The sequence below is a fragment of the Brassica rapa genome, chromosome A09 (assembly GCF_000309985.2).
Source record: "Brassica rapa cultivar Chiifu-401-42 chromosome A09, CAAS_Brap_v3.01, whole genome shotgun sequence".
NCBI classification, from domain to species: Eukaryota; Viridiplantae; Streptophyta; class Magnoliopsida; order Brassicales; family Brassicaceae; genus Brassica; species Brassica rapa.
The window spans coordinates 19,641,643-19,666,850 of NC_024803.2; the positions used below are offsets into that span (position 1 = coordinate 19,641,643).

The 25,208-nt window shown below is 28.4% G+C and overlaps 13 protein-coding genes and 1 pseudogene across 13 annotated transcripts; 3 read left to right on the plus strand and 11 right to left on the minus strand.

The window, feature by feature from the left end:
* Positions 1-384: 384 nt before the first annotated feature.
* On the plus strand, positions 385-1,244 carry LOC117127741 (the record flags this gene model as incomplete). Its single annotated transcript, XM_033278391.1, has 1 exon — positions 385-1,244. A coding segment is annotated over one exon (444 nt), but the record flags the coding sequence as incomplete, so codon positions are not given.
* Positions 1,245-1,736: 492 nt separating this feature from the next.
* On the plus strand, positions 1,737-6,017 carry LOC103847795. Its single transcript, XM_033279794.1, has one exon. The coding sequence runs from the start codon at positions 2,133-2,135 to the stop codon at positions 2,478-2,480; it is 348 nt and encodes a 115-aa protein (XP_033135685.1). The 5' UTR covers positions 1,737-2,132; the 3' UTR covers positions 2,481-6,017.
* On the minus strand, positions 3,222-7,894 carry LOC117128115. Its single transcript, XM_033279796.1, has one exon. It carries the CDS (start codon positions 6,999-7,001, stop codon positions 6,654-6,656), a length of 348 nt encoding a protein of 115 aa, XP_033135687.1. The 5' UTR covers positions 7,002-7,894; the 3' UTR covers positions 3,222-6,653.
* Positions 3,763-6,017, plus strand: LOC117128117 (annotated as a pseudogene).
* Positions 7,895-8,104: 210 nt separating the features above from the next.
* LOC117127742 lies at positions 8,105-10,333 on the minus strand. Its single transcript, XM_033278392.1, has 2 exons — positions 10,305-10,333; positions 8,105-8,666 (listed from the first exon to the last, which is right to left on the minus strand). Exons 1-2 carry the CDS (start codon positions 10,331-10,333, stop codon positions 8,300-8,302), a joined length of 396 nt encoding a protein of 131 aa, XP_033134283.1. The 3' UTR covers positions 8,105-8,299.
* Positions 10,334-10,762: 429 nt separating this feature from the next.
* On the minus strand, positions 10,763-11,821 carry LOC103849677. Its single transcript, XM_009126402.3, has one exon. It carries the CDS (start codon positions 11,579-11,581, stop codon positions 11,234-11,236), a length of 348 nt encoding a protein of 115 aa, XP_009124650.2. The 5' UTR covers positions 11,582-11,821; the 3' UTR covers positions 10,763-11,233.
* An 852-nt stretch (positions 11,822-12,673) lies between these two features.
* On the minus strand, positions 12,674-13,450 carry LOC117128126. The gene has a single exon (XM_033279851.1). It carries the CDS (start codon positions 13,225-13,227, stop codon positions 12,880-12,882), a length of 348 nt encoding a protein of 115 aa, XP_033135742.1. The 5' UTR covers positions 13,228-13,450; the 3' UTR covers positions 12,674-12,879.
* A 485-nt stretch (positions 13,451-13,935) lies between these two features.
* On the minus strand, positions 13,936-15,943 carry LOC117128125. The gene has a single exon (XM_033279850.1). It carries the CDS (start codon positions 14,871-14,873, stop codon positions 14,526-14,528), a length of 348 nt encoding a protein of 115 aa, XP_033135741.1. The 5' UTR covers positions 14,874-15,943; the 3' UTR covers positions 13,936-14,525.
* Positions 15,944-16,073: 130 nt separating this feature from the next.
* On the minus strand, positions 16,074-16,739 carry LOC117127743. Its single transcript, XM_033278393.1, has 2 exons — positions 16,187-16,739; positions 16,074-16,085 (listed from the first exon to the last, which is right to left on the minus strand). Exons 1-2 carry the CDS (start codon positions 16,514-16,516, stop codon positions 16,074-16,076), a joined length of 342 nt encoding a protein of 113 aa, XP_033134284.1. The 5' UTR covers positions 16,517-16,739.
* Positions 16,740-16,987: 248 nt separating this feature from the next.
* Positions 16,988-18,384, minus strand: LOC103848980. Its single transcript, XM_009125810.3, has one exon. It carries the CDS (start codon positions 18,159-18,161, stop codon positions 17,814-17,816), a length of 348 nt encoding a protein of 115 aa, XP_009124058.2. The 5' UTR covers positions 18,162-18,384; the 3' UTR covers positions 16,988-17,813.
* Positions 18,385-18,632: 248 nt separating this feature from the next.
* LOC103848979 lies at positions 18,633-20,029 on the minus strand. Its single transcript, XM_033279852.1, has one exon. It carries the CDS (start codon positions 19,804-19,806, stop codon positions 19,459-19,461), a length of 348 nt encoding a protein of 115 aa, XP_033135743.1. The 5' UTR covers positions 19,807-20,029; the 3' UTR covers positions 18,633-19,458.
* Positions 20,030-20,277: 248 nt separating this feature from the next.
* On the minus strand, positions 20,278-22,722 carry LOC117128127. Its single transcript, XM_033279853.1, has one exon. It carries the CDS (start codon positions 21,449-21,451, stop codon positions 21,104-21,106), a length of 348 nt encoding a protein of 115 aa, XP_033135744.1. The 5' UTR covers positions 21,452-22,722; the 3' UTR covers positions 20,278-21,103.
* On the minus strand, positions 22,720-24,367 carry LOC117128129. Its single transcript, XM_033279856.1, has one exon. The coding sequence runs from the start codon at positions 23,094-23,096 to the stop codon at positions 22,749-22,751; it is 348 nt and encodes a 115-aa protein (XP_033135747.1). The 5' UTR covers positions 23,097-24,367; the 3' UTR covers positions 22,720-22,748.
* Positions 24,365-25,204, minus strand: LOC117128131. Its single transcript, XM_033279858.1, has one exon. It carries the CDS (start codon positions 24,739-24,741, stop codon positions 24,394-24,396), a length of 348 nt encoding a protein of 115 aa, XP_033135749.1. The 5' UTR covers positions 24,742-25,204; the 3' UTR covers positions 24,365-24,393.
* Between the last annotated feature and the right edge of the window lie 4 nt (positions 25,205-25,208).

Sequence of the window (25,208 nt, forward strand, 5' to 3'; positions counted from 1 at the left end):
ATTCTTACAACATAAAGATACGCGATATATGACAATCCGTACTCGATTAAATTCACATTTTTAAACCCAAATTTCTGTAAAATGGTGGAGCCTATTAGCATTTACAGAAAGTTGAGAATACGTATAAACAATGGTTAAATTCGATTGGCATGTTATTTTATAACAACAACATAACTTAATACATTAATAATTTAGAATTATGCTATTTTGATAGTATTTAGTTTAAAACAAATAAGTACATTTATTTTTTCTAAATTTTCTAAATATGTTAGAGAAACCTCATATTAACAGTCACATTTTATTTAATGTTAAACTGCATTAATTAATTTCTTATGTTCACTTGAAAATACGTTTAGTTTGGGTTTGAGTGTTTAATCTATTATAAATAGGAGACAAAAATTTCATTCTAAAATACCAGATACAAACATTTTAATATATTATATTAATATTATTTGCCACTTATTTCGAAAACATTGGCACAATGGCTTCACTTCTTCCCGAACTACTATCATATTCATTGTTGTTGCTTTGATTTGTGCGTTTGTTCCTGCATTCTCTGTTGAAAAAGCTGAAGCAAAATCACTATGGGATACATGTCTTCTTAAAATAAGTCCAAAATGTGCGTTGGATATAATTGGTGTTGTCTTTGAAAATTTAACCATCACTGATGCATGCTGTCATGATCTTGTTCAAGAAGGAAAAATGTGTCACGATACTGTTATCGAATATATTGCTGAGAAGCCGCATTTAGTTGCCCACGAAACAGAGTATTTGAAGAAAAGTGATGATTTGTGGACTCATTGTGTCTCAATTTCGCAAATTGCTTAAAAATATGTTTTGTATTGATCTGATTAACAGAATTTTTATTTAACTATCGTTAAATTTTATTTGATCAAAAATTATGGATCAAACAGTATGCAATAAAAAGCGACCATCAAGTGAATCTCATTCTAAATGAATCAATTCAAATATTAACTCAATTGACAAACAATGCGCTAACCATACAAGATTGTTAAACTAATAACAAGACATATATGAATAATTTCAAACAATATTGCTTAATTAGTTTGATTTAACTTATCTTTAATTTTAAAAATTAATTTTCAACTACGATGTCAATCATTATTTTTACATAAACTGAAAATTATCTTGGATAATTTAAAACAAGAAGCTAAGAAAATATCTAATGTTTCACCTTTGAAACCTTTGAGTTTAGTAGTGCATCCTAATATAATGGCTTGAAAAAAAAAAAAAATTTCGAATACTCATGTTGTAGACGATTTTGTAAATACGATGAGTTATAAAGAAAACAATGAGACTGGATCTAATCACGCAAAAGAACAATATCCTATGACTAGTAAGTACATAATAACTTATGCCAATGATATTAGGATGAAGCGTATGGATTTGAGTTTTAGATCCATCACAAAAAATTCGGAAACAAAATTGTGCACATTTTTTGTTTCTTTTATTACAATTTGTAGATTTGGCTTCAAATTTTTTAATAGATTACAACCCTTTAATTTTTGCCACTTCATTGTTTAACTCAATTAGTGTTTTTTTCGCCAGTTCCAGTTTCATTTCTATGAAATTATATCTACATAATGTGTATACTAGTTATGGTTTAGCTATAAAATTTCTTATAGTAGTAAATTCTTACAAAAAAAAAGATACGCGATATATGACAATCCGTACTCGATTAAATTCACATTTTTAAACCCAAATTTCTGTAAAATGATGGAGCCTATTAGCATTTACAGAAAGTTGAGAATACGTATAAACAATGGTTAAATTTGATTGGCAGGTTATTTCTTAACAACAAAATAACTTAAAACATTTATAATTTAGAAATATGCTATTTTGATTGTATTTACTTTAAAAAAATAAGTATATTTATTTTTTCTAAATATTCTAAATATGTTAGAGAAAACTCATATTAACATTCACATTTTATTTAACGTTAAACTGCATTAATTAATTTCTTATGTTCACTTGAAAATACGTTTAGTTTGGGTTTGAGTGTTTAATCTATTATAAATATGAGACAATATTTCATTCTAAAATACCAGATACAAACATTTTAATATATTATATTAATAACATTTGCCACTTATTTCGAAAACATTGGCACAATGGCTCACACTTCTTCCCGAACTACTATCGTATTCATTGTTGCTGCTTTGATTTGTGCGTTCGTTCCTGCATTCTCTGTTGAAGAAGCTGAAGCAAAATCACTATGGGATACATGTCTTCTTAAAATCAGTCCAAAATGTGCGTTGGATATAATTGGTGTTGTCTTTGAAAATTTAACCATCACTGATGCATGTTGTCATGATCTTGTTCAAGAAGGAAAAATGTGTCACGATACTCTTATCAAATATATTGCTGAAAAGCCGCATTTAGTTGCCCACGAAACAGAGTATTTGAAGAAAAGTGATGATTTGTGGACTCATTGTGTCTCAATTTCGCAAACTGCTTAAAAATATGTTATGCTTGTATTGATCTGATTAACAGAATTTTTATTTAACTATCGTTAAATTTTATTTGATCAAAAATTGTAGATCAAACAATATGCAATATAAAGCGACCATCAAGTGAATCTCAATCTAAATGAATCAATTCAAATATTAACTCAATTGACAAACAATGGGCTAACTATACAAGATTGTTAAACTAATAACAAGACATATATGAATAATTTCAAGCAATATTGTTTAATTAGTTTGATTTAACTTATCTTTAATTTTAAAAATTAATTTTCAACTACGATGTCAATCATTATTTTTACATAACCTGAAAATTATCTTGGATAATTTAAAACAAGAAGCTAAGAAAATATCTAATGTTTCACCTTTGAAACCTTTGAGTTTAGTAGTACATGCTCTAATATAATAGCTTGGAAAAAAAAACTATTTCGAATACTCATGTTGTTGACGATTTTGTAAATACGGTGAGTTATAAAGAAAACAATGAGTCTGGATCTAATCACGCAAAAGAACAATATCCTATGACTAGTAAGTAGATAATAACTTATGCCAATGATATTTGGATGGAGCGTATGGATTTGAGTTTTAGATCCATAACAAAAAATTTGGAAACAAAATTGTGCACATTTTTTGTTTCATTTATTACAATTTGTAGATTTGGCTTCAAATTTTTTAATAGATTACAACCCTTTAATTTTGGCAAATTAAATGTTTAACTCAAATATTGTTTTTTCGTTAGTTCCAATTTCATTTCTATGAAATTATATCTATTTAATCTATAAATTATTTTTGGTTCAGCTATAGAATTTGTTTAGTAGTAAATTCTTACAAAATAAGGATATGTGATATAGGACAATCCATACTCGAATAAATTCACATTTTTAAACCCAAATTTCTGTAAAATGATCGACCCTATTAGCATTTACAGAAAGTTGAGAATACGTATAAACAACGGTTAAATTCAATTGGCAGGTTATTTCATAACAACAACATAACTTAAAACATTAATAATTTAGAATTATGCTATTTTGATAGTATGTAGTTTAAACAAATAAGTATATTTATTTTTTCTAAATTTTCTAAATATGTTAGAGAAAACTCATATTAACAGTCACATTTTATTTAACGTTAAACTGCATTAATTAATTTCTTATGTTCACTTGAAAATACGTTTAGTTTGGGTTTGAGTGTTTAATCTATTATAAATATGAGACAAAAATTTCATTCTAAAATACCAGATACAAACATTTTAATATATTATATTAATAACATTTGCCACTTATTTCGAAAACATTGGCACAATGGCTCACACTTCTTCCCAAACTACAATCGTATTCGTTATTGTTGCTTTGATTTGTGCGTTCGTTCCTGCATTCTCTGTTGAAGAAGCTGAAGCAAAATTACTATGAGATACATGTCTTCTTAAAATCAGTCCAAAATGTGCGTTGGATATAATTGGTGTTGTCTTTGAAAATTTAACCATCACTGATGCCTGTTGTCATGATCTTGTTCAAGAAGGAAAAATGTGTCACGATACTCTTATCAAATATATTGCTGAGAAGCCGCATTTAGTTGCCCACGAAACAGAGTATTTGAAGAAAAGTGATGATTTGTGGACTCATTGTGTCTCAATTTTGCAAACTGCTTAAAAATATGTTATGCTTGTATTGATCTGATTAACAGAATTTTTATTTAACTATCGTTAAATTTATTTGATCAAAAATTGTGGATCAAACTGTGTGCAATATAAAGCGACCATCAAGTGAATCTCATTCTAAATGAATCAATACAAATATTAACTCAATTAACAAACAATGCGCTAACCATACAATAATAACAAGACATATATGAATAATTTCAAACAATATTTCTTAATTAGTTTGATTTAACTTATCTTTTATTTTATAAATTAATTTTCAACTACGATGTCAATCATTATTTTAACATAAACTGAAAATTATGTTGGATAATTTAAAACAAGAAGCTCAGAAAATATCTAATGTGTCACCTTTGAAACCTTTGAGTTTAGTAGTACAGGCTAATATAATGGCTTGGAAAAAAAAACTATTTCGAATACTCATTTTGTAGACGATTTTGTAAATACGATGAGTTACAAAGAAAACAATGAGACTGGATCTAATCACGCAAAAGAACAATTTCCTATGACTAGTAAGTAGATAATAACTTATGCCAATGATATTAGGATGGAGCGTATGGATTTGAGTTTTAGATCCATCACAAAAAATTTGGAAACGAAATTTTGCACATTTTTTTTTCATTTATTACAATTTGTAGATTTGGCTTCAAGTTTTTTAATAGATTACAACCCTTTAATTTTTGCATATTGATTGTTTAACTCAATTAGTGTTTTTTTCGCCAGTTCCAGTTTCATTTCTATGAAATTATATCTATGTAATGTGTATACTAGTTATGGTTAGCTATATAATTTATTCTAGTAGTAAACTCTTACAAAATAAAGATACGCGATATATGACAATCCGTACTCGATTAAATTCACATTTTAAACCCAAATTTCTGTAAAATGATGGAGCCTATTAGCATTTACAGAAAGTTGAGAATACGTAAAAACAATGGTTAAATTCGATTGGCAGGTTATTTCTTAACAACAAAATAACTTAAAACATTAATAGTTTAGAAATATGCTATTTTAATAGTATTTTAGTTTAAACAATAAGTATATTTCTTTTTCTAAATTTTCTAAATATGTTACAGAAAACTCATATTAACGATCACATTTTATTTAATGTTAAACTGCATTAATTAATTTGTTATGTTCACTTGAAAATACATTTGTGTTTGAGTGTTTAACCCTTTATAAATATGAGACAAAATTTCATTTTAAAATACCAGATACAAACATTTTAATATATTATATTAATAACATTTGCCACTTATTTCGATAACATTGGCACAATGGCTCAAACTTCTTCCCAAACTACAATAGTATTCATTGTTGTTGCTTTGATTTGTGCGTTCGTTCCTGCATTCTTTGTTGAAGAAGCTGAAGCAAAATCACTATGGGATACATGTCTTGTTAAAATCAGTCCAAAATGTGCGTTGGATATAATTGGTGTTGTCTTTGAAAATTAAACCATCACTGATGCATGTTGTCATGATCTTGTTCAAGAAGGAAAAATGTGTCACGATACTCTTATCAAATATATTGCTGAGAAGCCGCATTTAGTTGCCCACGAAACAGAGTATTTGAAGAAAAGTGATGATTTGTGGACTCATTGTGTCTCAATTTCGCAAACTGCTTACAAACATGTTATGCTTGTGAATTTAATCGAGTATGGATTGTCCAATATCGCGTATCTTTATTTTGTAAGAATTTACCACTAGAAGAAATTATATAGCTAAACCATAACTAGTATACACATTATGTAGATATAATTTCATAGAAATGAAACTGGAACTGGCGAAAAAAAAATATTTGAGTTAAACAATTAATTTGCAAAAATTAAAGGGTTGTAATCTATTAAAATTTTTGAAGCCAAATCTACATATTGTTGTAAATGAAACAAAAAATGTGCACAATTTTGTTTCCAAAACTTTTATGATGGATTTAAAACTCAAATCCATACGCTCCATCCTAATATCATTGACATAAGTTATTATCTACTTACTAGTCATAGGATATTGTTCATTTTTGTGATTACATCCAGTCTCATTGTTTTCTTTGTAAATGATCGTATTTACAAAATCGTCGACAACATGAGTATTAAAATTTTTTTTTCCAAAACATTATATTAGCATGTCCTAGAAAACTCAAAGGTCTCAATGGTGAAACATTGGATATTTTCTTAGGTTGTTTTAAATTACACAAGATAATTTTCTGTGTATGTAAAAATAATGATTTAAATTGTAGAGGAAAATTAATTTTTAAAATTAAAGATAAGTTAAGTCAAAGTAATTAAGCAATATTGTTTGAAATTATTCATATATGTCTTGTTATTAGTTTAACAATCTTGTATGGTTAGCACATTATTTTTCAATTGAGTTAATATATGTATTGATTCATTTAGAATGAGATTCACTTGATGGTCTCTTTATATTGCATACTGTTTGATCCACGATTTTTGATCAAATAACATTTAACGATAGTTAAATAAAAATTTTGTAGATCAATACAAGCATAACATATTTTTAAGCAGTTTGCGAAACTGAGACACAATGAGTCCACAAATCATCACTTTTCTTCAAATACTCTTTTTCGTGGGCAACTAAATGCGGCTTCTCAGCAATATATTTGATAAGAGTATCGTGACACATTTTTCTTTCTTGTACAAGATCATGACAACATGCATCAGTGATGGTTAAATTTTCAAAGACAACAACAATTATATCCAACGCACATTTTGGACTGATTTTAAGAAGACAAGTATCCCATAGTGATTTTGCTTCAGCTTCTTCAACAGAGAATGCAGGAACGAACGCACAAATCAAAGCAACAACAATGAATACGATAGTAGTTCGGGAAGAAGTGTGAGCCATTGTGCCAATGTTTTAGAAATAAGTGGCAAATGTTATTAATATAATATATTAAAATGTTTGTATCTGGTATTTTAGAATGAAATTCTGTCTCATATTTATAAGAGATTAAACACTCAAACACAAACATAAACGTATTTTTAAGTGAACATAAGAAATTAATTAATGCAGTTTAACGTTAAATAAAATGTGACCGTTAATATGAGTTTTCTCTAACATATTTAGAAAATTTAGAAAAAATAAATATACTTATTGTTTAAACTAAATACTATCAAAATAGAATATTTCTAAATTATTAATGTTTTAAGTTATTTTGTTGTTAAGAAATAACCTGCCAATCGAATTTAACCATTGTTTATACGTATTCTCAACTTTCTGTAAATGCTAATACGCTCCAACATTTACAGAAAGTTGGGTTTACAAATATGAATTTAATCGAGTATGGATTGTCCATTATCGCGTATCTTTATTTCGTAAGAATTTACTACTAGAAGAAATTATATAGGTAAACCATAACTAGTATACACATTATGTAGATATAATTTCATAGAAATGAAACTGGAACTGGCGAAAAACAATATTAGAGTTAAACAATTAATTTGCAAAAATTAAAGGGTTGTAATGTATTAAAAATTCTGAACCCAAATCTATAAATTGTAATAAATGAAACAAAAAATATGTATAATTTTGTTTCCAAAACTTTTATGATGGATTTAAAACTCAAATCCATAGGCTCCATCCTAATATCATTGGCATAAGTTATTATCTACTTACTAGTCATAGGATATTGTTCTTTTTTGTGATTACATCCAGTCCCATTCTTTTCTTTGTAAATGATCGTATTTACAAAATCGTCGACAACATTAGTATTCAAAATAGTTTCTTTTCCAAGCCATTATATTAGCATGTATTACTAAACTCAAAGGTTTCAAAGGTGAAACATTAGATATTTTCTTAGCTTCTTGTTTTAAATTATCCAAGATAATTTTCAGTGTACGTAAAAATAATGATTGAAATCGTAGAGGAAAATTAATTTTTTAAAATTAAAGATAAGTTAAGTCAAAGTAGTTAAGCAATATTGTTTGAAATTATTCATATATGTCTTGTTATTAGTTTAACAATCTTGTATGGTTAGCACATTGTTTTTCAATTGAGTTAATATATGTATTGATTCATTTATAATGAGATTCACTTGATGGTCGCTTTATATTGCATACTGTTTGATCCACGATTTTTGATCAAATAAAATTTAACGATAGTTAAATAAATTTTTTGTAGATCAATACAAGCATAACATATTTTTAAGCAGTTTGCGAAACTGAGACACAATAAGTCCACAAATCATCACTTTTCTTCAAATACTCTGTTTCGTGGGCAACTAAATGCGGCTTCTCAGCAATATATTTGATAAGAGTATCGTGACACATTTTTCCTTCTTGTACAAGATCATGACAACATGCATCAGTGATGGTTAAATTTTCAAAGACAACACCAATTATATCCAACGCACATTTTGGACTGATTTTAAGAAGACAGGTATCCCATAGTGATTTTGCTTCAGTTTCTTTAACAGAGAATGCAGGAACAAACGCACAAATCAAAGCAACAACAATGAATACAATAGTAGTTCGGGAAGAAGTGTTGTGGGAACCGAAATTCGCACTGTCGATTTCGGTTTAAATAAGGAAACTAGGAAAACCCTAATTTCCCAGAGGACCCGGATATCTGCTAATTACCACCTGTCAAGCAATCAGAACACGAGAATAACAACGATAAAGAATAAGAAATCGAAAAAAGAGAGCAAAGAAGATCTTATTCCGAATTTGCGTATGAGCGTCAGAACAAGGTATAAGCCAGGGTTCGAGAGCTGTCGGCGAGATTCCTAGTTCTAGTAACCCGAAGACGGCTAAACCTAATTGAGTCGCAGCTCGAAATAACAAAAACGAAAAATTGCCTAAATTGCTCTAAGTGCTAAGTTTTCTTCTGAAAAAGTTCTCCCTCATGCCTCTCGTCTAGGACTCCTTATATACTAGCTCCAAGGTCGGTTTACGCTTTTACTCTTCTGCCCTTAAGCCGTCATAGCATAAAATGGAGATATTCCATTTTTTCCGATCTTCGTATTTATCCTCAAAATTTCGTATTTATCCGCGGAAACTTGACATTTATCCTTCCTTGCGCGCCAAGCGTAAACCGTCATACGATTTATGGGCTTTTGGTTAAGAAATCGTAAGTTGGGCCTCGAGTCGTGTCTTAGGTCCCTTTGGGCCGTCTTTCGACTCGAAACGTTTATTACGACTTCTTTCGATAAAGAACAAACTTTTCGCGGTTTTTACCGCAAAGTTTGATTGATGTCTTAGAATGGTCGGAAGACATGAACTGAGTTCGCTACGGTCTTCGGGAGATAGCATCATAGGATAGACGAGAATGCATGAATTGGTGTCGTATCGACGTTTCGGAAGAGTTCGGTCGCTACGTAACGACCGAACAGAACGCACGCTCGGTCGCTACATAGCGACCAAGCGGGACAGACGCTCGGTCGCTACGTAGCGACCGAGCTTGGGCTCGAGCTCGGTCGCTACGTAGCCCGCTCGGTCGCTATCGCTACGTAGCGACCGAGCGGGACAGACGCTCGCTCGCTACGTAGCGACCGGGCTGTGTGCATGCTTGGTCGCCGCGTATTGATCGAGCTTGGCTTGTCCGTGGTCCGATTGCCGTACTCGAGCTTGTTCGCGGCCGAATTGGATACATGTCTGTTTCCTTCGGACAATCAGTATTTAGTGGTTCGATTGAGATTTGAACAAGATTTTACCGCAAGGCTCTTTGTAAAGATATCTTTACGAAGATTACTTTTTCGTAAAAACGTTAATGCTGATTTTTATGGACTTTTAGACATTGATTCCGTCGTGATCGATTTTGACCCCAACAAGTGTGAGCCATTGTGCCAATGTTTTCGAAATAAGTGGCAAATGTTATTAATATAATATATTAAAATGTTTGTATCTGGTATTTTAGAATGAAATTTTGTCTCATATTTATAAGAGATTAAACACTCAATCACAAACATAAACGTATATTCAAGTGAACATAAGAAATTAATTAATGCAGTTTAACGTTAAATAAAATGTGACCGTTAATATGAGTTTTCTCTAACATATTTAGAAAATTTAGAAAAAATAAATATACTTATTGTTTAAACTAAATACTATCAAAATAGAATATTTCTAAATTATTAATGTTTTAAGTTATTTTGTTGTTAAGAAATAACCTTCCAATCGAATTTAACCATTGTTTATACGTATTCTCAACTTTCTGTAAATGCTAATACGCTCCAACATTTACAGAAATTTGGGTTTACAAATGTGAATTTAATCGAGTATGGATTGTCCATTATCGTGTATCTTTATTTTGTAAGAATTTACTATTAGAAGAAATTATATAGCTAAACCATAACTAGTATACACATTATGTAGATATAATTTCATAGAAATGAAACTGGAACTGGCGAAAAACAATATTAGAGTTAAACAATTAATTTGCAAAAATTAAAGGGTTGTAATGTATTAAAAATTCTGAACCCAAATCTACAAATTGTAATAAATGAAACAAAAAATGTGTATAATTTTGTTTCCAAAACTTTTATGATGGATTTAAAACTCAAATCCATAGGCTCCATCCTAATATCATTGGCATAAGTTATTATCTACTTACTAGTCATAGGATATTGTTCTTTTTTGTGATTACATCCAGTCTCATTGTGTTCTTTGTAAATGATCGTATTTACAAAATCGTCGACTACATGAGTATTCAAAATAGTTTTTTTTCCCAAGCCATTATATTAGCATGTACTACTAAACTCAAAGGTTTCGAAGGTGAAACATTAGATATTTTCTTAGCTTCTTGTTTTAAATTATCCAAGATAATTTTCAGTGTATGTAAAAATAATGATTGAAATCGTAGAGGAAAATTAATTTTTAAAATTAAAGATAAGTTAAGTCAAAGTAATTAAGCAATATTGTTTGAAATTATTCATATATGTCTTGTTATTAGTTTAACAATCTTGTATGGTTAGCACATTGTTTTTCAATTCAGTTAATATATGTATTTATTCATTTAGAATGAGATTCACTTGATGGTCGCTTTATATTGCATACTGTTTGATCCACGATTTTTGATCAAATAAAATTTAACGATAGTTAAATAAAAATTTTGTAGATCAATACAAGCATAACCTATTTTTAAGCAGTTTGCGAAACTGAGACACAATGAGTCCACAAATCATCACTTTTCTTCAAATACTCTGTTTCGTGGGCAACTAAATGCGGCTTCTCAGCAATATATTTGATAAGAGTATCGTGACACATTTTTCCTTCTTGTACAAGATCATGACAACATGCATCAGTGATGGTTAAATTTTCAAAGACAACACCAATTATATCCAACGCACATTTTGGACTGATTTTAAGAAGACAGGTATCCCATAGTGATTTTGCTTCAGCTTCTTCAACAGAGAATGCAGGAACGAACGCACAAATCAAAGCAACAACAATGAATACGATAGTAGTTCGGGAAGAAGTGTGAGCCATTGTGCCAATGTTTTCGAAATAAGTGGCAAATGTTATTAATATAATATATTAAAATGTTTGTATCTGGTATTTTAGAATGAAATTTTGTCTCATATTTATAAGAGATTAAACACTCAAACACAAACATAAACGTATTTTCAAGTGAACATAAGAAATTAATTAATGCAGTTTAACGTTAAATAAAATGTGACCGTTAATATGAGTTTTCTCTAACATATTTAGAAAATTTAGAAAAAAATAAATATACTTATTGTTTAAACTAAATACTATCAAAATAGAATATTTCTAAATTATTAATGTTTTAAGTTATTTTGTTGTTAAGAAATAACCTGCCAATCGAATTTAACCATTGTTTATACGTATTCTCAACTTTCTGTAAATGCTAATACGCTCCAACATTTACAGAAATTTGGGTTTACAAATGTGAATTTAATCGAGTATGGATTGTCCATTATCGCGTATCTTTATTTTGTAAGAATTTACTACTAGAAGAAATTATATAGCTAAACCATAACTAGTATACACATTATGTAGATATAATTTCATAGAAATGAAACTGGAACTGGCGAAAAACAATATTAGAGTTAAACAATTAATTTGCAAAAATTAAAGGGTTGTAATGTATTAAAAATTCTGAACCCAAATCTACAAATTGTAATAAATGAAACAAAAAATGTGTATAATTTTGTTTCCAAACCTTTTATGATGGATTTAAAACTCAAATCCATACGCTCCATCCTAATATCATTGGCATAAGTTATTATCTACTTACTAGTCATAGGATATTGTTCTTTTTTGTGATTACATCCAGTCTCATTGTGTTCTTTGTAAATGATCGTATTTACAAAATCGTCGACAACATGAGTATTCAAAATAGTTTTTTTTCCAAGCCATTATATTAGCATGTACTACTAAACTCAAAGGTTTCGAAGGTGAAACATTAGATATTTTCTTTGCTCCTTGTTTTAAATTATCCAAGATAATTTTCAGTGTATGTAAAAATAATGATTGAAATCGTAGAGGAAAATTAATTTTTAAAATTAAAGATAAGTTAAGTCAAAGTAATTAAGCAATACTGTTTGAAATTATTCATATATGTCTTGTTATTAGTTTAACAATCTTGTATGGTTAGCACATTGTTTTTCAATTGAGTTAATATATGTATTGATTCATTTAGAATGAGATTCACTTGATGGTCGCTTTATATTGCATACTGTTTGATCCACGATTTTTGATCAAATAAAATTTAACGATAGTTAAATAAAAATTTTGTAGATCAATACAAGCATAACATATTTTTAAGCAGTTTGCGAAACTGAGACACAATGAGTCCACAAATCATCACTTTTCTTCAAATACTCTGTTTCGTGGGCAACTAAATGCGGCTTCTCAGCAATATATTTGATAAGAGTATCGTGACACATTTTTCCTTCTTGTACAAGATCATGACAACATGCATCAGTGATGGTTAAATTTTCAAAGACAACACCAATTATATCCAACGCACATTTTGGACTGATTTTAAGAAGACAGGTATCCCATAGTGATTTTGCTTCAGCTTCTTCAACAGAGAATGCAGGAACGAACGCACAAATCAAAGCAACAACAATGAATACGATAGTAGTTCGGGAAGAAGTGTGAGCCATTGTGCCAATGTTTTCGAAATAAGTGGCAAATGTTATTAATATAATATATTAAAATGTTTGTATCTGGTATTTTAGAATGAAATTTTGTCTCATATTTATAAGAGATTAAACACTCAAACACAAACATAAACGTATTTTCAAGTGAACATAAGAAATTAATTAATGCAGTTTAACGTTAAATAAAATGTGACCGTTAATATGAGTTTTCTCTAACATATTTAGAAAATTTAGAAAAAATAAATATACTTATTGTTTAAACTAAATACTATCAAAATAGAATATTTCTAAATTATTAATGTTTTAAGTTATTTTGTTGTTAAGAAATAACCTGCCAATCGAATTTAACCATTGTTTATACGTATTCTCAACTTTCTGTAAATGCTAATACGCTCCAACATTTACATAAATTTGGGTTTACAAATGTGAATTTAATCGAGTATGGATTGTCCATTATCGCGTATCTTTATTTTGTAAGAATTTACTACTAGAAGAAATTATATAGCTAAACCATAACCAGTATACACATTATGTAGATATAATTTCTTAGAAAAGAAACTGGAACTGGCGAAAAACAATATTAGAGTTAAACAATTAATTTGCAAAAATTAAAGGGTTGTAATGTATTAAAAATTCTGAACCCAAATCTACAAATTGTAATAAATGAAACAAAAAATGTGTATAATTTTGTTTCCAAAACTTTTATGATGGATTTAAAACTCAAATCCATACGCTCCATCCTAATATCATTGGCATAAGTTATTATCTACTTACTAGTCATAGGATATTGTTCTTTTTTGTGATTACATCCAGTCTCATTGTGTTCTTTGTAAATGATCGTATTTACAAAATCGTCGACAACATGAGTATTCAAAATAGTTTTTTTTTCCAAGCCATTATATTAGCATGTACTACTAAACTCAAAGGTTTCGAAGGTGAAACATTAGATATTTTCTTTGCTCCTTGTTTTAAATTATCCAAGATAATTTTCAGTGTATGTAAAAATAATGATTGAAATCGTAGAGGAAAATTAATTTTTAAAATTAAAGATAAGTTAAGTCAAAGTAATTAAGCAATATTGTTTGAAATTATTCATATATGTCTTGTTATTAGTTTAACAATCTTGTATGGTTAGCACATTGTTTTTCAATTGAGTTAATATATGTATTGATTCATTTAGAATGAGATTCACTTGATGGTCGCTTTATATTGCATACTGTTTGATCCACGATTTTTGATCAAATAAAATTTAACGATAGTTAAATAAAAATTTTGTAGATCAATACAAGCATAACATATTTTTAAGCAGTTTGCGAAACTGAGACACAATGAGTCCACAAATCATCACTTTTCTTCAAATACTCTGTTTCGTGGGCAACTAAATGCGGCTTCTCAGCAATATATTTGATAAGAGTATCGTGACACATTTTTCCTTCTTGTACAAGATCATGACAACATGCATCAGTGATGGTTAAATTTTCAAAGACAACACCAATTATATCCAACGCACATTTTGGACTGATTTTAAGAAGACAGGTATCCCATAGTGATTTTGCTTCAGCTTCTTCAACAGAGAATGCAGGAACGAACGCACAAATCAAAGCAACAACAATGAATACGATAGTAGTTCGGGAAGAAGTGTGAGCCATTGTGCCAATGTTTTCGAAATAAGTCGCAAATGTTATTAATATAATATATTAAAATGTTTGTATCTGGTATTTTAGAATGAAATTTTGTCTCATATTTATAAGAGATTAAACACTCAAACACAAACATAAACGTATTTTCAAGTGAACATAAGAAATTAATTAATGCAGTTTAACGTTAAATAAAATGTGACCGTTAATATGAGTTTTCTCTAACATATTTAGAAAATTTAGAAAAAATAAATATACTTATTGTTTAAACTAAATACTATCAAAATAGAATATTTCTAAATTATTAATGTTTTAAGTTATTTTGTTGTTAAGAAATAACCTGCCAATCGAATTTAACCATTGTTTATACGTATTCTCAACTTTCTGTAAATGCTAATACGCTCCAACATTTACATAAATTTGGGTTTACAAATGTGAATTTAATCGAGTATGGATTGTCCATTATCGCGTATCTTTATTTTGTAAGAATTTACTACTAGAAGAAATTATATAGCTAAACCATAACCAGTATACACATTATGTAGATATAATTTCTTAGAAAAGAAACTGGAACTGGCGAAAAACAATATTAGAGTTAAACAATTAATTTGCAAAAATTAAAGGGTTGTAATGTATTAAAAATTCTGAACCCAAATCTACAAATTGTAATAAATGAAACAAAAAATGTGTATAATTTTGTTTCCAAAACTTTTATGATGGATTTAAAACTCAAATCCATACGCTCCATCCTAATATCATTGGCATAAGTTATTATCTACTTACTAGTCATAGGATATTGTTCTTTTTTGTGATTACATCCAGTCTCATTGTGTTCTTTGTAAATGATCGTATTTACAAAATCGTCGACAACATGAGTATTCAAAATAGTTTTTTTTTCCAAGCCATTATATTAGCATGTACTACTAAACTCAAAGGTTTCGAAGGTGAAACATTAGATATTTTCTTTGCTCCTTGTTTTAAATTATCCAAGATAATTTTCAGTGTATGTAAAAATAATGATTGAAATCGTAGAGGAAAATTAATTTTTAAAATTAAAGATAAGTTAAGTCAAAGTAATTAAGCAATATGTTTGAAATTATTCATATATGTCTTGTTATTAGTTTAACAATCTTGTATGGTTAGCACATTGTTTTTCAATTGAGTTAATATATGTATTGATTCATTTAGAATGAGATTCACTTGATGGTCGCTTTATATTGCATACTGTTTGATCCACGATTTTTGATCAAATAAAATTTAACGATAGTTAAATAAAAAATTTGTAGATCAATACAAGCATAACATATTTTTAGCAGTTTGCAAACTGAGACACAATGAGTCCACAAATCATCACTTTTCTTCAAATACTCTGTTTCGTGGGCAACTAAATGCGGCTTCTCAGCAATATATTTGATAAGAGTATCGTGACACATTTTTCCTTCTTGTACAAGATCATGACAACATGCATCAGTGATGGTTAAATTTTCAAAGACAACACCAATTATATCCAACGCACATTTTGGACTGATTTTAAGAAGACAGGTATCCCATAGTGATTTTGCTTCAGCTTCTTCAACAGAGAATGCAGGAACGAACGCACAAATCAAAGCAACAACAATGAATACGATAGTAGTTCGGGAAGAAGTGTGAGCCATTGTGCCAATGTTTTCGAAATAAGTCGCAAATGTTATTAATATAATATATTAAAATGTTTGTATCTGGTATTTTAGAATGAAATTTTGTCTCATATTTATAAGAGATTAAACACTCAAACACAAACATAAACGTATTTTCAAGTGAACATAAGAAATTAATTAATGCAGTTTAACGTTAAATAAAATGTGACCGTTAATATGAGTTTTCTCTAACATATTTAGAAAATTTAGAAAAAATAAATATACTTATTGTTTAAACTAAATACTATCAAAATAGAATATTTCTAAATTATTAATGTTTTAAGTTATTTTGTTGTTAAGAAATAACCTGCCAATCGAATTTAACCATTGTTTATACGTATTCTCAACTTTCTGTAAATGCTAATACGCTCCAACATTTACATAAATTTGGGTTTACAAATGTGAATTTAATCGAGTATGGATTGTCCATTATCGCGTATCTTTATTTTGTAAGAATTTACTACTAGAAGAAATTATATAGCTAAACCATAACCAGTATACACATTATGTAGATATAATTTCTTAGAAAAGAAACTGGAACTGGCGAAAAACAATATTAGAGTTAAACAATTAATTTGCAAAAATTAAAGGGTTGTAATGTATTAAAAATTCTGAACCCAAATCTACAAATTGTAATAAATGAAACAAAAAATGTGTATAATTTTGTTTCCAAAACTTTTATGATGGATTTAAAACTCAAATCCATACGCTCCATCCTAATATCATTGGCATAAGTTATTATCTACTTACTAGTCATAGGATATTGTTCTTTTTTGTGATTACATCCAGTCTCATTGTGTTCTTTGTAAATGATCGTATTTACAAAATCGTCGACAACATGAGTATTCAAAATAGTTTTTTTTTCCAAGCCATTATATTAGCATGTACTACTAAACTCAAAGGTTTCGAAGGTGAAACATTAGATATTTTCTTTGCTCCTTGTTTTAAATTATCCAAGATAATTTTCAGTGTATGTAAAAATAATGATTGAAATCGTAGAGGAAAATTAATTTTTAAAATTAAAGATAAGTTAAGTCAAAGTAATTAAGCAATATTGTTTGAAATTATTCATATATGTCTTGTTATTAGTTTAACAATCTTGTATGGTTAGCACATTGTTTTTCAATTGAGTTAATATATGTATTGATTCATTTAGAATGAGATTCACTTGATGGTCGCTTTATATTGCATACTGTTTGATCCACGATTTTTGATCAAATAAAATTTAACGATAGTTAAATAAAAATTTGTAGATCAATACAAGCATAACATATTTTTAAGCAGTTTGCGAAACTGAGACACAATGAGTCCACAAATCATCACTTTTCTTCAAATACTCTGTTTCGTGGGCAACTAAATGCGGCTTCTCAGCAATATATTTGATAAGAGTATCGTGACACATTTTTCCTTCTTGTACAAGATCATGACAACATGCATCAGTGATGGTTAAATTTTCAAAGACAACACCAATTATATCCAACGCACATTTTGGACTGATTTTAAGAAGACAGGTATCCCATAGTGATTTTGCTTCAGCTTCTTCAACAGAGAATGCAGGAACGAACGCACAAATCAAAGCAACAACAATGAATACGATAGTAGTTCGGGAAGAAGTGTGAGCCATTGTGCCAATGTTTTCGAAATAAGTCGCAAATGTTATTAATATAATATATTAAAATGTTTGTATCTGGTATTTTAGAATGAAATTTTGTCTCATATTTATAAGAGATTAAACACTCAAACACAAACATAAACGTATTTTCAAGTGAACATAAGAAATTAATTAATGCAGTTTAACGTTAAATAAAATGTGACCGTTAATATGAGTTTTCTCTAACATATTTAGAAAATTTAGAAAAAATAAATATACTTATTGTTTAAACTAAATACTATCAAAATAGAATATTTCTAAATTATTAATGTTTTAAGTTATTTTGTTGTTAAGAAATAACCTGCCAATCGAATTTAACCATTGTTTATACGTATTCTCAACTTTCTGTAAATGCTAATACGCTCCAACATTTACATAAATTTGGGTTTACAAATGTGAATTTAATCGAGTATGGATTGTCCATTATCGCGTATCTTTATTTTGTAAGAATTTACTACTAGAAGAAATTATATAGCTAAACCATAACCAGTATACACATTATGTAGATATAATTTCTTAGAAAAGAAACTGGAACTGGCGAAAAACAATATTAGAGTTAAACAATTAATTTGCAAAAATTAAAGGGTTGTAATGTATTAAAAATTCTGAACCCAAATCTACAAATTGTAATAAATGAAACAAAAAATGTGTATAATTTTGTTTCCAAAACTTTTATGATGGATTTAAAACTCAAATCCATACGCTCCATCCTAATATCATTGGCATAAGTTATTATCTACTTACTAGTCATAGGATATTGTTCTTTTTTGTGATTACATCCAGTCTCATTGTGTTCTTTGTAAATGATCGTATTTACAAAATCGTCGACAACATGAGTATTCAAAATAGTTTTTTTTTCCAAGCCATTATATTAGCATGTACTACTAAACTCAAAGGTTTCGAAGGTGAAACATTAGATATTTTCTTTGCTCCTTGTTTTAAATTATCCAAGATAATTTTCAGTGTATGTAAAAATAATGATTGAAATCGTAGAGGAAAATTAATTTTTAAAATTAAAGATAAGTTAAGTCAAAGTAATTAAGCAATATTGTTTGAAATTATTCATATATGTCTTGTTATTAGTTTAACAATCTTGTATGGTTAGCACATTGTTTTTCAATTGAGTTAATATATGTATTGATTCATTTAGAATGAGATTCACTTGATGGTCGCTTTATATTGCATACTGTTTGATCCACGATTTTTGATCAAATAAAATTTAACGATAGTTAAATAAAAATTTGTAGATCAATACAAGCATAACATATTTTTAAGCAGTTTGCGAAACTGAGACACAATGAGTCCACAAATCATCACTTTTCTTCAAATACTCTGTTTCGTGGGCAACTAAATGCGGCTTCTCAGCAATATATTTGATAAGAGTATCGTGACACATTTTTCCTTCTTGTACAAGATCATGACAACATGCATCAGTGATGGTTAAATTTTCAAAGACAACACCAATTATATCCAACGCACATTTTGGACTGATTTTAAGAAGACAGGTATCCCATAGTGATTTTGCTTCAGCTTCTTCAACAGAGAATGCAGGAACGAACGCACAAATCAAAGCAACAACAATGAATACGATAGTAGTTCGGGAAGAAGTGTGAGCCATTGTGCTAATGTTTTCGAAATAAGTCGCAAATGTTATTAATATAATATATTAAAATGTTTGTATCTGGTATTTTAGAATGAAATTTTGTCTCATATTTATAAGAGATTAAACACTCAAACACAAACATAAACGTATTTTCAAGTGAACATAAGAAATTAATTAATGCAGTTTAACGTTAAATAAAATGTGACCGTTAATATGAGTTTTCTCTAACATATTTAGAAAATTTAGAAAAAATAAATATACTTATTGTTTAAACTAAATACTATCAAAATAGAATATTTCTAAATTATTAATGTTTTAAGTTATTTTGTTGTTAAGAAATAACCTGCCAATCGAATTTAACCATTGTTTATACGTATTCTCAACTTTCTGTAAATGCTAATACGCTCCAACATTTACATAAATTTGGGTTTACAAATGTGAATTTAATCGAGTATGGATTGTCCATTATCGCGTATCTTTATTTTGTAAGAATTTACTACTAGAAGAAATTATATAGCTAAACCATAACCAGTATACACATTATGTAGATATAATTTCTTAGAAAAGAAACTGGAACTGGCGAAAAACAATATTAGAGTTAAACAATTAATTTGCAAAAATTAAAGGGTTGTAATGTATTAAAAATTCTGAACCCAAATCTACAAATTGTAATAAATGAAACAAAAAATGTGTATAATTTTGTTTCCAAAACTTTTATGATGGATTTAAAACTCAAATCCATACGCTCCATCCTAATATCATTGGCATAAGTTATTATCTACTTACTAGTCATAGGATATTGTTCTTTTTTGTGATTACATCCAGTCTCATTGTGTTCTTTGTAAATGATCGTATTTACAAAATCGTCGACAACATGAGTATTCAAAATAGTTTTTTTTTCCAAGCCATTATATTAGCATGTACTACTAAACTCAAAGGTTTCGAAGGTGAAACATTAGATATTTTCTTTGCTCCTTGTTTTAAATTATCCAAGATAATTTTCAGTGTATGTAAAAATAATGATTGAAATCGTAGAGGAAAATTAATTTTTAAAATTAAAGATAAGTTAAGTCAAAGTAATTAAGCAATATTGTTTGAAATTATTCATATATGTCTTGTTATTAGTTTAACAATCTTGTATGGTTAGCACATTGTTTTTCAATTGAGTTAATATATGTATTGATTCATTTAGAATGAGATTCACTTGATGGTCGCTTTATATTGCATACTGTTTGATCCACGATTTTTGATCAAATAAAATTTAACGATAGTTAAATAAAAATTTGTAGATCAATACAAGCATAACATATTTTTAAGCAGTTTGCGAAACTGAGACACAATGAGTCCACAAATCATCACTTTTCTTCAAATACTCTGTTTCGTGGGCAACTAAATGCGGCTTCTCAGCAATATATTTGATAAGAGTATCGTGACACATTTTTCCTTCTTGTACAAGATCATGACAACATGCATCAGTGATGGTTAAATTTTCAAAGACAACACCAATTATATCCAACGCACATTTTGGACTGATTTTAAGAAGACAGGTATCCCATAGTGATTTTGCTTCAGCTTCTTCAACAGAGAATGCAGGAACGAACGCACAAATCAAAGCAACAACAATGAATACGATAGTAGTTCGGGAAGAAGTGTGAGCCATTGTGCCAATGTTTTCGAAATAAGTCGCAAATGTTATTAATATAATATATTAAAATGTTTGTATCTGGTATTTTAGAATGAAATTTTGTCTCATATTTATAAGAGATTAAACACTCAAACACAAACATAAACGTATTTTCAAGTGAACATAAGAAATTAATTAATGCAGTTTAACGTTAAATAAAATGTGACCGTTAATATGAGTTTTCTCTAACATATTTAGAAAATTTAGAAAAAATAAATATACTTATTGTTTAAACTAAATACTATCAAAATAGAATATTTCTAAATTATTAATGTTTTAAGTTATTTTGTTGTTAAGAAATAACCTGCCAATCGAATTTAACCATTGTTTATACGTATTCTCAACTTTCTGTAAATGCTAATACGCTCCAACATTTACATAAATTTGGGTTTACAAATGTGAATTTAATCGAGTATGGATTGTCCATTATCGCGTATCTTTATTTTGTAAGAATTTACTACTAGAAGAAATTATATAGCTAAACCATAACCAGTATACACATTATGTAGATATAATTTCTTAGAAAAGAAACTGGAACTGGCGAAAAACAATATTAGAGTTAAACAATTAATTTGCAAAAATTAAAGGGTTGTAATGTATTAAAAATTCTGAACCCAAATCTACAAATTGTAATAAATGAAACAAAAAATGTGTATAATTTTGTTTCCAAAACTTTTATGATGGATTTAAAACTCAAATCCATACGCTCCATCCTAATATCATTGGCATAAGTTATTATCTACTTACTAGTCATAGGATATTGTTCTTTTTTGTGATTACATCCAGTCTCATTGTGTTCTTTGTAAATGATCGTATTTACAAAATCGTCGACAACATGAGTATTCAAAATAGTTTTTTTTTCCAAGCCATTATATTAGCATGTACTACTAAACTCAAAGGTTTCGAAGGTGAAACATTAGATATTTTCTTTGCTCCTTGTTTTAAATTATCCAAGATAATTTTCAGTGTATGTAAAAATAATGATTGAAATCGTAGAGGAAAATTAATTTTTAAAATTAAAGATAAGTTAAGTCAAAGTAATTAAGCAATATTGTTTGAAATTATTCATATATGTCTTGTTATTAGTTTAACAATCTTGTATGGTTAGCACATTGTTTTTCAATTGAGTTAATATATGTATTGATTCATTTAGAATGAGATTCACTTGATGGTCGCTTTATATTGCATACTGTTTGATCCACGATTTTTGATCAAATAAAATTTAACGATAGTTAAATAAAAATTTGTAGATCAATACAAGCATAACATATTTTTAGGCAGTTTGCAAAACTGAGACACAATGAGTCCACAAATCATCACTTTTCTTCAAATACTCTGTTTCGTGGGCAACTAAATGCGGCTTCTCAGCAATATATTTGATAAGAGTATCGTGACACATTTTTCCTTCTTGTACAAGATCATGACAACATGCATCAGTGATGGTTAAATTTTCAAAGACAACACCAATTATATCCAACGCACATTTTGGACTGATTTTAAGAAGACAGGTATCCCATAGTGATTTTGCTTCAGCTTCTTCAACAGAGAATGCAGGAACGAACGCACAAATTAAAGCAACAACAATGAATACGATAGTAGTTCGGGAAGAAGTGTGAGCCATTGTGCCAATGTTTTCGAAATAAGTCGCAAATGTTATTAATATAATATATTAAAATGTTTGTATCTGGTATTTTAGAATGAAATTTTGTCTCATATTTATAAGAGATTAAACACTCAAACACAAACATAAACGTATTTTCAAGTGAACATAAGAAATTAATTAATGCAGTTTAACGTTAAATAAAATGTGACCGTTAATATGAGTTTTCTCTAACATATTTAGAAAATTTAGAAAAAATAAATATACTTATTGTTTAAACTAAATACTATCAAAATAGAATATTTCTAAATTATTAATGTTTTAAGTTATTTTGTTGTTAAGAAATAACCTGCCAATCGAATTTAACCATTGTTTATACGTATTCTCAACTTTCTGTAAATGCTAATACGCTCCAACATTTACATAAATTTGGGTTTACAAATGTGAATTTAATCGAGTATGGATTGTCCATTATCGGGTATCTTTATTTTGTAAGAATTTACTACTAGAAGAAATTATATAGCTAAACCATAACCAGTATACACATTATGTAGATATAATTTCTTAGAAAAGAAACTGGAACTGGCGAAAAACAATATTAGAGTTAAACAATTAATTTGCAAAAATTAAAGGGTTGTAATGTATTAAAAATTCTGAACCCAAATCTACAAATTGTAATAAATGAAACAAAAAATGTGTATAATTTTGTTTCCAAAACTTTTATGATGGATTTAAAACTCAAATCCATACGCTCCATCCTAATATCATTGGCATAAGTTATTATCTACTTACTAGTCATAGGATATTGTTCTTTTTTGTGATTACATCCAGTCTCATTGTGTTCTTTGTAAATGATCGTATTTACAAAATCGTCGACAACATGAGTATTCAAAATAGTTTTTTTTTCCAAGCCATTATATTAGCATGTACTACTAAACTCAAAGGTTTCGAAGGTGAAACATTAGATATTTTCTTTGCTCCTTGTTTTAAATTATCCAAGATAATTTTCAGTGTATGTAAAAATAATGATTGAAATCGTAGAGGAAAATTAATTTTTAAAATTAAAGATAAGTTAAGTCAAAGTAATTAAGCAATATTGTTTGAAATTATTCATATATGTCTTGTTATTAGTTTAACAATCTTGTATGGTTAGCACATTGTTTTTCAATTGAGTTAATATATGTATTGATTCATTTAGAATGAGATTCACTTGATGGTCGCTTTATATTGCATACTGTTTGATCCACGATTTTTGATCAAATAAAATTTAACGATAGTTAAATAAAAATTTGTAGATCAATACAAGCATAACATATTTTTAGGCAGTTTGCAAAACTGAGACACAATGAGTCCACAAATCATCACTTTTCTTCAAATACTCTGTTTCGTGGGCAACTAAATGCGGCTTCTCAGCAATATATTTGATAAGAGTATCGTGACACATTTTTCCTTCTTGTACAAGATCATGACAACATGCATCAGTGATGGTTAAATTTTCAAAGACAACACCAATTATATCCAACGCACATTTTGGACTGATTTTAAGAAGACAGGTATCCCATAGTGATTTTGCTTCAGCTTCTTCAACAGAGAATGCAGGAACGAACGCACAAATCAAAGCAACAACAATGAATACGATAGTAGTTCGGGAAGAAGTGTGAGCCATTGTGCCAATGTTTTCGAAATAAGTCGCAAATGTTATTAATATAATATATTAAAATGTTTGTATCTGGTATTTTAGAATGAAATTTTGTCTCATATTTATAAGAGATTAAACACTCAAACACAAACATAAACGTATTTTCAAGTGAACATAAGAAATTAATTAATGCAGTTTAACGTTAAATAAAATGTGACCGTTAATATGAGTTTTCTCTAACATATTTAGAAAATTTAGAAAAAATAAATATACTTATTGTTTAAACTAAATACTATCAAAATAGAATATTTCTAAATTATTAATGTTTTAAGTTATTTTGTTGTTAAGAAATAACCTGCCAATCGAATTTAACCATTGTTTATACGTATTCTCAACTTTCTGTAAATGCTAATACGCTCCAACATTTACATAAATTTGGGTTTACAAATGTGAATTTAATCGAGTATGGATTGTCCATTATCGGTATCTTTATT

Bases quoted from the DNA above. Each gene is read 5' to 3' on its own strand.
- LOC103847795 (XM_033279794.1), top strand. From the start codon at position 2,133: ATGGCTCACACTTCTTCCCGAACTACTATCGTATTCATTGTTGCTGCT.
- LOC117128115 (XM_033279796.1), bottom strand. From the start codon at position 7,001: ATGGCTCACACTTCTTCCCGAACTACTATCGTATTCATTGTTGTTGCT.
- LOC117127742 (XM_033278392.1), bottom strand. From the start codon at position 10,333: ATGTTGGAGCGTATTAGCATTTACAGAAA. The intron at 8,667-10,304 runs GTTGAGAATACG...TTAAACCGAAAT, and splicing joins CGTATTAGCATTTACAGAAA to CGACAGTGCGAATTTCGGTT.
- LOC103849677 (XM_009126402.3), bottom strand. From the start codon at position 11,581: ATGGCTCACACTTCTTCCCGAACTACTATCGTATTCATTGTTGTTGCT.
- LOC117128126 (XM_033279851.1), bottom strand. From the start codon at position 13,227: ATGGCTCACACTTCTTCCCGAACTACTATCGTATTCATTGTTGTTGCT.
- LOC117128125 (XM_033279850.1), bottom strand. From the start codon at position 14,873: ATGGCTCACACTTCTTCCCGAACTACTATCGTATTCATTGTTGTTGCT.
- LOC117127743 (XM_033278393.1), bottom strand. From the start codon at position 16,516: ATGGCTCACACTTCTTCCCGAACTACTATCGTATTCATTGTTGTTGCT.
- LOC103848980 (XM_009125810.3), bottom strand. From the start codon at position 18,161: ATGGCTCACACTTCTTCCCGAACTACTATCGTATTCATTGTTGTTGCT.
- LOC103848979 (XM_033279852.1), bottom strand. From the start codon at position 19,806: ATGGCTCACACTTCTTCCCGAACTACTATCGTATTCATTGTTGTTGCT.
- LOC117128127 (XM_033279853.1), bottom strand. From the start codon at position 21,451: ATGGCTCACACTTCTTCCCGAACTACTATCGTATTCATTGTTGTTGCT.
- LOC117128129 (XM_033279856.1), bottom strand. From the start codon at position 23,096: ATGGCTCACACTTCTTCCCGAACTACTATCGTATTCATTGTTGTTGCT.
- LOC117128131 (XM_033279858.1), bottom strand. From the start codon at position 24,741: ATGGCTCACACTTCTTCCCGAACTACTATCGTATTCATTGTTGTTGCT.